An 11,307-nucleotide genomic window follows, 5' to 3' on the forward strand; every position below is an offset into this window, starting at 1 on the left:
ATATGAATGTTGTGACTGTTGGGAGATGATAATGTAAAATGTCCTGCTTTAACAAGTATGCTATGCTGGTTTGAGACACATATAAATTTGTGTATATGGAATTGAAACTCAAAACAGTTCCATAAGTATGATATTGTTCATAAATTCGTTTTTCTTCCTGTTTCCACTGTTTTAATTGACACAAAGTTTTGGCTGGTTATCTTGCTGTCCAACGACAATAACGTTCGGCTTGGAATTCCTTTTCGAGCCAAACTTCGCTTGACGCATTACTTGTCACCAATGATTAGCATTTTTTGGGGGGGTGGAGAAGTGGATTGATTTCCATGGAATTTTAATAGAAAATAAATTAAATCTGTTGTCACCAGATGTTAGTGTGACTATTTGGAAAAAGAAATCCAGTGGTGGTGTTTAAATATTCTGTAAATGAGAGGGGATACCCAAGCCTAAGGTACCAGCTTCTATACCCTCTGTATTGATGTTTCTGCCTTTCAGACTTTGTAAAACACTGTTTAAGAAGTATTTTGTGAAATTCAATAAATTATGATCTCTTATTGAAACCCAGCATCTTATGAAGATGGGTATTAACATAAGTATACTTGTTTTAGCTTCAGGTTCACAGCGAGCTGTATAAATAATGAAGCCCTTTTGGACAGTGCTTTGGAATCTTATTTTCACCAATGCAGGTGGAGTTTTATTTAGTTAAAGCTCTTAAATTTTAAGAAAAAGAAAACCATTTTCAAGTACAAATAGGAAGCAAAGCTAATATAAAAGTCTGGTTAGCTATCATTTGGGACACTAGTTAGTCCATGACATGGCACTGCACTCTGTCTGGAGTGGGTGCATTGCACATTCACTGGGAGCTGAACTGAAAGATCATATAAACTGGCTAGCAACATGAATAAGGAAAAATAAAGAATGATGTAAAAGTAAGAAAGGTGATTGGCAAAAGGGATACAGAGCTGGAGAAGGGAAAGGATCATGGGATGGGAGGCCTAGAGAGAAAGAAAGGGGGAGGGGATCACCAGAGGGAGATGGAGAACAGGCAGAGTGATGGGCAGAGAGAGAAAGAAACAAAAGAGGGGGGGAAAAACCTAAATATATCAGGGATGGGGTTAGAAGGGGAGGAGGGGCATTAACGAAAGTTAGAGGTCAATGTTCATGCCATCAGGTTGGAGGCTACCCAGCTGGTATATAAGGTGTTGTTCCTCCAACTTGAGTATGGCTTCATCTTGACAGTAGAGGAGGCCATGGATAGACATATCAGAATGGGAATGGGATGTGGAATTAAAATGTGTGGCCACTGGGAGATCCTGCTTTCTCTGGTGGACAGAGCGTAGGTGTTCAGCGAAACGGTCTCCCAGTCTGCATTGGGTCTCACCAATATAAAAAAGGCCACACCGGGAGCACCGGACACAGTATACTCCTATCATTTCACATTTTCCCCTCCCCCTCCTACTTTCAAATCTCTTACTATCTTCCCTTTCAGTTAGTCCTGACGAAGGGTCTCGGCCCGAAACATCAACAATGCTTCTCCCTATAGATGCTGCCTGGCCTGCTGTGTTTCACCAGCATTTTGTGTGTGTTGCTTGAATTTCCAGCATCTGCAGATTTCCTCATGCATGTCAAAGTGGTCCTCAGCCCTCAACCTCCACAGATCCTGACTTTAGTATCATTGAGCCTCCTTCAAAGCGTCCTTATTCCCTAAACAAGACAGTGTAACAACTATTTACATAGCATTTCCATTGTATTAGGTATTATAGGTACTGTAATCTAGAGATGATTGTTGTTTGAGCATTGTTTGCCTCTCTTGTTTGTTCGCTACTTGTGAGTGAGAGGAAGGAGTTTAAAGCTAGTAAGGGATGGCTGGCTAGCTGTGTAAAGCACTACAACCTCAAGAACTTAAAGATCATGGGAGAATCGGGGTCGGCTGATGTCGAGACAGCATCAGTGTTCCCAGAAGAGCTATGATGGTTGTGTCTGTACTGAACACGTACAGACTTCATTATTCCCTAAACGATACAGTATAGCAACTATTTACATAGCACTTACATTGTATTAGGTATTATAAGTAATCTAGAGATGACTTAAAATATACAGGAGGATGTTCGTAGGTTATATGCAAATACTATCCCATTTTATATAAGGGACTTGAGCATCCACATTCTTTGATATCTGCAGGGGGTCCCGGAGCCTATCCCCCACAGATAAGGAAGGCCGACTGTATTCTCCAAATAATGGCATTGGATTCTTCTGAGGCTATTGAACTGGTATTCATATCTCACAAGTAATGTCCCACTTGAATGTCTGGGTGACATTCTGAAAGTAGTCCTGGTAATGCTCTTTATATTGGTTGAGTTGGAAAAGGTTTACATGTAGGGCTTCATATTAGTAACTAATTCCATGAATAAATTTGTTGTTGCATGTAATAAACAGATTGTGTTGTTCAGATTGGGCCTTGATTTTGGAATTTCTCAAAGTGGATTGGGCATATAGTATACTTGGGGAATTGTGCTATTTGGTGTTTACTAATAGTTGTCTTTTTCATCATTTTCAGGAAACTCAGCGTTTACATGCAGAGCCAGTGCCTGGTATAAAGGCAGAAGCAGATGAATTCAATGCACGTTACTTCCATGTTGTTATAGCTGGTCCACAGGACTCCCCATTTGAGGGTGGTACTTTTAAACTTGAACTATTTCTTCCAGAAGAATATCCAATGGCAGCGCCAAAAGTTCGTTTCATGACTAAAATATATCACCCAAATGTAGACAAACTGGGCAGAATTTGTTTAGATATTCTGAAAGGTAACAGATGCCTTCAAATTTTTGGTTTCATTTCATGTCCCATCAGAAGAACAACTTTTGTGCAGTTTTTAACAAAAGCTTGTAATGTTTTGATTCCATAGATAAATGGTCTCCAGCTTTGCAGATTCGTACAGTACTGCTTTCGATCCAGGCATTGTTAAGTGCACCAAATCCAGATGATCCATTAGCAAATGATGTAGCTGAACAGTGGAAAAGCAATGAAGCCCAAGCCATAGAGACAGGTAATTCTGTTATTTGATATTTTACTGGTAGGGAAAAAATAGCAGAAATTGTAAAGCTAGTTAGACAACTTGATCTGTGTTCCGTCAGTCTTGAATGCATGTAGCATTTGCCATCCTATAAATGAATTGATAGCACAGACAGCAACACAGGAGTATAATCTGGATCATTGTGTGCTCAGTATTCCAGAGAGCAAGCCAAAAGGAAAAGGAATGTATCAGGACAAAGTTGAGCCTGATTTAGGGGCAATGGATGGTAATGTAGATTCAGTTAAAATCATGTATAGTGAGGAAGATGAGATGGCTGAAAGTAGTCTATAGGCACCAAAACTATAACCTGTGTATAGAATCGCAGACTCGAGCACTGTGGAAACAAGCCCTTTGGCCCAGGTAATCCAGCACCAAGATTCCCATTCAAGCTAGTGTCGTTTGCCTGTGTTTAGCCAATTATCCCTTAGCTCTTTGCTGGCCATATACCTGACCAAGTATATTTTTTAATGTTGTTAACTTAATTCCTCCAGAAGCTGATTACCCCATGGATGAAAAAGTTCCTCCTCAGCTTCTCATTAAATCGTTTCCCTTAAGCTGTCTCCTCTCCCCCTGCCCCCCCCCCCCCCCCCGAGTTGGGGTATCAAGAACTATCTGTGTCTCTCAGTTTTATACATCACCCCCCATTCTCCTGTGCTTCATGCTCAACCTCTTCCCTGATGGCCTCTTCAGCCCCCAAGGTATACAGTAACAAAGAAAGCTAACTTGGTGACTTGTGCATAAGCTATTTATTGGAGTACCGTAGATTCCGGACTACAGAGCGCACCTGATTAAAAGCCGCTGGCTCTAATTTTAGAAATAAAATCAATTTTTTACTTGTAAAGGCCGCACCGGATTTTCGGCCGCAGGTGTCCCACGTTGTAATATGAGATATTTACACAGAAAGATATTACACGTGAGGATTTTTTAACTTTTAATTAAATCCATATGGTAACAAAAACAAATACATATTGCAAATGCTTTTTTTCGAACCATGCCCGTAATGCGGCTACTTTTAAATATACGTTGCGTATACTTCTTTACTGAACAACATTCCAATATCTCCTAACGACTGGTAAAAAATATATATACTGCAGCCTACCAGGAAAAGTTATTGATCGCCTTTAACTTAAAAGCAGCGTTTCGCTCCGCCGCTCGCCCCCTCCTTTCCGTTTATCGCAAACTGGTATCCCACAAGACGCGGCGAAACTGGGTGTGACGTCATAGCATCCCGCGATGTAGTACAGAAAACAAATATAGTTAAAACTCTTCTAACTTTAACTAGAAAATGAATTACTAAGCGAAAATATTATAAACTAAATAACTGCCATTAAGGCAGCACAATGCTTTTCTTCGAGTGTTTTCCATGTTGATGAGGGTGAGTACAAATGACTGATTTACAATAATTTAATTGTGAAAGTGCGCTTGATTTATCGTACAATTTCATTGGACCTCTGTGAACTACTCATCAATTTTATTGGTCTACTGTTACGAGGCAAAATGTTTACGAGGCGGCATGAAAAAAAATCATGTATTAGCCGCTCCGTTTTAAAGGCCGCAAAGTTCAAAGCAGTTCAAAATGTGGGAAAAAAGTAGCGGCTTAAAATCCGGAATCTACGGTACTTACTCCAGCTTTTAGCATTTTTCTATGGTAAATAATAGCAAAGCTGGGAGAGGATACAAAGCAGATAATCAGTTATAGTGTGTCGTTTGTCATTACAGCAACACAATAAGTTAATTTCAAATTGAGAGGTTTTAAGAATTGTAAGTCAAATTCCAATTATTAGACTCCATAAATAAGGGAAAATTGAAATAGTAAATGATTTTATTATTTAGAGGCGCATCATGGTAACAGGCCCTTCTGGCCCAACTAGCCCAAGCCACTCAGTTACACCTGTGTGAGTAATTGACCTACTAGCCTGTATGTCTTTAGAATGTCGGAAGAAACTGGAGCACCCACAGGAAACTTGTGTAGCAACGGGGGAACATCGAGACTCCTTGTTCAGTGGTGCAGTTGAACCTGGGTCACTGGAGCTGTGATAGTGTTGCACTAACAGCCACACTACCGTGTTGCCCAAGTTCCAGGTTATACAATATTACCGAAGAACAGGCCAGAAGGAAAAGAAGGCAAGCAAGCATCGTTAATCAGTGAAGGTATCAGTGAGTGAGTGTGTTCTGTATCAGAGCAGTTTTGTATTTACCTGTAGGCTCTTGTAGCTGTAGGGCATATATATGTAAGATATCCACAGATAACAAGGTAATTTTTTCTTGTAATATGGAGAAAAGCACCAGACAATTTACTTGTGGTCAATTGTTACAAAATATTATTCAAGTTATCTTAATGATGATGAATGAGAACCATTAGTCAAACGTCCCTGTTGAATTTTTCATGGAATTTTTCATTGCCCTCTGTGGAAGATAGCTCAATGTGTCCCTTGAAAAGTTGAACCTTGATCAATATGTCAGTCCCCAAAGAATACACAACAATCAGAGAGTGGATTGTGTGGTCAAAAAGCCTGCCAAGCAACCAGTGGTTTCTCAGGGCTATCACCATTGCAGAGACACCATGTTAAGCTTTAAAGAGCACTTGCGTTGTATAAAAAGACTTCTGTAATAGTAGACACAGGAGATGCTGCAGATACTAGAAATCCAGAGTAACATAAAATTCTGATGGAGCTGATGTCAGGCAGCATCCATGGGAAGGATAAACAGTCGGTGTTTTGGGAAGGAGGAGGGGCTCATAGGCAGTTGAGGAGAAGGGGGTAAGAGTCGAGCCAGAATGGGGGGGGGGGAAGAGATTACTGGAAGCTAGAAAAATCAATATTTATGCTGTGAAGTTGGAGGCAGTAATTGTGTTTGTAATAGTAGAATAGGTATTAGAAAACAGTATATACACAAAAGAAAATCTATAGAAACCAATAGGTATCTTATTCATGATAAAAATTAAGCTAAAAACAAAATTTGAATATAGGGTCATTTAAAAAAGAAATGTCTAGGGAATGTTTGACTTCCAACCATCATGGGAAGTTTTAATCGAGTTGTTGGATCAACCAAACTGGCAAAGAGTACTGTAGGAGAATAATTTGTGTAGTGCATCAGGGATTGGTGAAACTAAATGGGAGTATACTATTTCAGATTTGGTCATGAGGAATGAGGAAAGATTAGAAATCCTGTAATGAGAGGTCCCTGAGCAAGTATTGATCACTGTGTAATAGAGTTCTAGCTGGGGTTTGAAAGAGCAACCTTGGGGCCAAAACCTCTCTGTTCAGCTTGAAAAGGGATGGTTTTAATGGTACGAGGGAGGAATTGTCGTAAGGTAGATTGGGAAAACTGCAAAGAGCGAGGTCAGTGGATGAGCAGTAGCAGATATAGAATCAGTGTCATAGACACTGCCGTACAGAAACAAACCCTTCAGCCCATCGAGTCTGTGCCAAGCCATTAATCTCCCTAGTCTTAGCCCTCCATACCCCTCTCATCTATACACCTACCCAGATTTCTCGTAAATGTTGAAATTGACCCCGCACCACCACTTGTGCTGGCAACTCATTCCACACACTCTCCATCCTGAGTGAAGAAGTTCCCCCTCGTGTTGCCCTTAAACATTTCCCCTGCACCCTAGTTGTAGTCTCACCCAGCCTCAGTGGAAAGCCCCTGTTCGCACTTGTCCTTTCTGTGCACCCTGTAATTTTGTATACAATATTTATGGACCAACTGCTTGAACAATGCTCAGCTGGAATTTATTCCAACTGAAAGCGGGATTCTGTAGAAGGAGGCAGTGTCTGGATAACAAAGCAGGTCAAGGATTTTGCTAAGTTTGAAAGTAGGGCAAATCATGTGGTAGGGCAGGTGGTAGGGCAGGCATCTGTAATGTCTTCAATGCATTTAGATTTCTAAATGCTATTTGGCAGGGTGCTACAGCAGGCCAGTGCATAAATTGAGACCAAGGTATTCAAGGAGGTATGTTAGATGGGATTGTTGTACCATAGAACTGGAATAAATATCCTCCTTCAGGCTGGAAGGATGTAATTTGTTTTTTTTAAAAGTATGTGGAATGCCATGTTTGTGGTGAGGACATTGTGATTCTGCACTGGGATGTGGTTAGAGTGACTGGGCATAAGCCTGGCAGTGGAGTTTAATGTGAGGTCATACACCTGGCTAAAAGGAATCAAAAGGCAGATTATTATCTAAATTGGGGTTCCCAACCTGGGGTCCATAGATCATTCAATTAATGGTAGGGGAGGGGTCCATGGCACAAAAGGTTGGGAACCCCTGGTCTAAATGGAGATAGTCTGCAAGTGAGAGAAATTCAGAGAGATCTAGGTTTTTTCTAATGATCAATCAAAAGATTAACAGGCTTGTCAGCAAAGTGGCCTTTTGGCCTTTGTTGTGAACGTGTTGGAATTTAAGAACTGGTTTTCAGTAGTACAGGTTGTTGTTGAGGCCTATGCATAGTTTCAATCTCCTTACCTGAAAAGAATGTTGTAACATTAAAAGCAGTCCAAAGAGGTATACCAAGCTAATTCCTGAGATGAGATGGTTGTCCTGTAGAGAAAGGCTAGGTGGTTTGGGTAAATGTAGAATTCAAATGTTTAAGATCCTAAGGTAATTTTACAAGGTAGGTGCTGAGATGTTTTCAAAGGTAGGGTAATCGCAGGTAGCTGCTCATTTAAAACAGGGCTGCAGAGAAATGTTTTCTCTCTGAGGGTAGTCAATCTCTGAAATTCTCTGCCTCCTGAGGGTGGTGGAGATCACTAGATGGACATGTATGGAGACAGATTAAAATTTGATGAATTGTGCTTATGGGGAAGTGAGCACAAGAGTTGAGACCACCATGGATCAGCCATGATCACACTGAATGGTAGGGCAGGTGAGAGGGATCTGGTGGCCTACTCGTCTCCCATTTTCTTGATTTTGTGAAAGATGATTGTGTTGCATCAGATAACACCTGAAGAATTAGTTTGCTTCTGCTGAAATGCTCATTGGACAACTAACCACAGAGACGGAATTAGTTTCAGAAAAGGCCATTACAAGTCGACACACAGCTAAATTATTGGTAAATCTCTTAGTATGAGGGGTTTAAAACCCTCACACCCTTAATACTGAAATTGATTTTTTTTTTTTGTCGGGAGGAAGTTTGGGAGTTTGAGGAGAAGTAGTTGCAGCGAAATCTGGTTCTTGCACTATTCTTCAGGTTGTTCCAGACCTGGGCTACAGAGAATTAGGGTAAATTGGTTTACTATTGCCATCAAAGTTCAATGAAAAACTTCTGCATACTGTCCATACAGACCAAGTAATTAGAATGGTGCTTTGAGGTGGCACAAGGGAAAACAATTGAAGAATAGTGTTTCAGTACAGAGATGGCACTGCAGGTAGACAGTAAGGTGAAAGGTCACAAGGTAGATTGTGAGGTTGAATCCATCTTAATGAGCTAGGGAGACATTCAGTAGTCATATGTCAGTGGGATAGAACCCGTCCTTGAGCCTGCTAGAATGTGCTTTCAGACTTTTGTATCTTTTGCCCAATGGGAGGGGCGAGAAGAGGGTGTCCAGAATGGGTGGGATCTTTGCTTTACTGCGGCTGAGAGAAGTATACGTAGTCAGTCTGTGAGACTAGTTTCTGTAATGTGCTGAACTGTTGCCGTACCAGGCTGTGGTGCATCCAGATAGGATGCTTTCTAAGGTGCATTGATTTAAAATTGATGAGGGTCAGAGCGACTTGCCAATATTTTTTTTTGATTCCCGAGGAAGTAGAGGTGTTATTGCACTTGCTTGGCAATGGCATCTGCATGGTTTGACCAGGACAGGTTATTGGTGATGTTAGCACCATTGGTGTAGATAGGACTGTGTGTATACTGCTCCCTGAAGTCAATGACCAGCTCTTTTGCTGACACTGAGGGCATTGGTTGTCATGACACCATGTCACTGTCTCCTTCCTGTACTCTGACTCCACGTTGTTTGAGTAAAGCTTACTACACTGCAGTCATCTGCAAACTTGGAGCTGAGTCTGGTCTCTCAGTCTGGGTGTACAAGGGAATAGGGAAGAGGACTGAGGATGCAGTGTTTAGAATAATTGGCAGAGGTGCTGCTGTCTATCCTTACTGATTGCAGTGTGTTGGTCAGGAAGGCAAGAATAGGTGTCTTTGCTGTCTAGATGCTCCAGTGAAGCATCTTTTGTTTTGGTTAGATTTAGTAATATTTACTGAAATTGTTCGAAGGAGCAATGCTCGTGCTTCAGAAAACGAGTTACAATTCAGTTGAAGTGTGCAATCATTTGTTCTTTGTAGATTTGAATACCCCATTCCCTCTAACTTTCAATACAAGATGCTGCTGACGCTTTTTTCCCCCAAGATTTTGGTGCCGATGGGGTCAGTAGCAGTGAGCCCTGGGGTGGATATTTCAAAGGCATACCAACTGCTGAACTCAGAAGTGAGGAAGAGTGTGGCTTTGAAGGATTCCACTCACCACCCGCCCCCCCCCCCCCCCAGGCTGAGATCTAACTTTGTTATGTGTAACTATGCAGAGATATTGAAATGTGTGTGTTTAAAACAAATAAATTTCAACCATGAGAATTTTTGCTTAGAAATAACATTTTTCTTTATTATCTTGTAGCCAGAACATGGACTAGGCTATATGCCAGTGGGAACAGCAATTCAAGATGAAACTGAATGCCACTCACAGTTCTTCTAACTCTGCCAAGATCTTTCATTGCATTCAAAGAACAGTCTTAGACAACTGCAGAACTAAACCCAGACAAATAAACGCCTCGGTGTTTAAATGCGTATTAGAGACTATTTGTCATGTTCAGATTCACCATTATAGCATGAGCAGAGTCTATAGCACTTTGCTTTTTCTATTCCTCCCCAGTTAATTTGAAAGCAGTGGTGCACCTTGACAACAAGTTTTTTTTTCTTCGCACTGTGAATGAAAATAGGCTTAGCTGCTCTGTTATAAGTTTTTATCTTTTGTGATGCTGAAAGCATTTTAAAAAGCAGCTAACTTCTACACAGTAGATCATGCCCTTTGCCAATACTTTTTTTTAGGTGCAGTAGATTAAGCATTGTAGCTGATTTAGTTCATCCAGTCAATAGAAAGAAAAATGCATCATTATTGTGACCCAAATGTAGATCCTGAAAAGGCTTGTGACTTTGTATAGCTTGTCTGGGTAGGGAATAGGGGAGGGAGGTGGGTGGTGTGGGTGTGGGGAAGAAAGGATTTCTGTAAAACTTTGTTTCAGTAAACATTTTTTTGTTCCATTTGACTGCTGTTCTGTGTTAATCTTTCTGCTGAGAACAATACAATTTTAAGAAATTAAAATTTTAGCATTCCTCTTCATTAGTGGAAATAACTTCCTTGAAATCTAAATGTTGTGTTTTCATTACAAACCACAGAGTATCACATTCAGGTCATGCATGCAAACACAGTGAATAGACCACTTATGACGTGCTCCAAGACAGCTATTTTATAACTTTGCAGTAATGTGCTTCAAGCTGATTGGCCTTTATTAATGGGAGATCCATTGATTTCTTCCTATGAATTTGACCATTTGCTTATTTGGACCTGTAATCAGTCAGAGCGTGTAAATGTCTATTTTGTCTTCATGCATATTTAAAAAAACACAATGTAAAAAATAAAAATTGGGTTTCAGCAAGTTCACTGTGGTATATTGTTATTTGAAAGCAGGTTGTAATGTTTCCTTAGAAATGGTCAGACATCCTTTAAATCTACATCGATAAATTGGACAATAATATTTAAAAATACAATGGAATGACCTGTGGCTATGTAAGGGTCTCAATGCTAGGCATACCTTGAACAACAATGGATTTATTCAGGTTTAATATATTGTTGCATTGATTGCAACTGAGATGGGTTAGGTGAAAAAGGATGTGACCTTGGAATGACCTGTTAATGTGGTTACTAAATTTATAATTAATGGTTTCAAATCTTAAAATTTCTATCCATGTTGCTATTGGGGTCTGCACCTCTTGCTTTGAAAGAAATGAGCAGGTGATCCTCGGATACCCTTGTGATAACTAATATTTTTGGTTCTTGGGTTGTTGAGCCATTGCAGATTAGCCCTCTTGCATAAAATTATACATTAACAGAGATCATTTGGAGGGCGCCTGGCTATGATCAACATCTATTTGCCCCATCCTACACTAATGTCCCTTGAGGAGAGGATTGCTAAATGTGCCCATCCAGATTTCATGTGGATTCAGCTATCGACTCTTCTCTACAGTTGTT

The 11,307-nt window shown here is 40.4% G+C and overlaps 1 protein-coding gene across 1 annotated transcript in view; it reads left to right on the forward strand.

Moving 5' to 3' along the window:
* The window catches only part of LOC140738567 (ubiquitin-conjugating enzyme E2 N), a 28,241-nt gene extending 17,527 nt beyond the window's left edge, over positions 1-10,714 (forward strand). Inside the window, exons 2-4 of the mRNA XM_073066034.1 lie at positions 2,555-2,801; positions 2,903-3,043; positions 9,676-10,714. Of these exons, the coding sequence (XP_072922135.1) occupies positions 2,555-2,801; positions 2,903-3,043; positions 9,676-9,725 (438 nt within the window). The 3' untranslated portion in view covers positions 9,726-10,714. The remainder of the gene's footprint in view (positions 1-2,554; positions 2,802-2,902; positions 3,044-9,675) is intronic.
* Positions 10,715-11,307: the final 593 nt, after the last annotated feature.

Source organism: Hemitrygon akajei, chromosome 14 (assembly GCF_048418815.1).
Source record: "Hemitrygon akajei chromosome 14, sHemAka1.3, whole genome shotgun sequence".
Taxonomy (NCBI): domain Eukaryota; kingdom Metazoa; phylum Chordata; class Chondrichthyes; order Myliobatiformes; family Dasyatidae; genus Hemitrygon; species Hemitrygon akajei.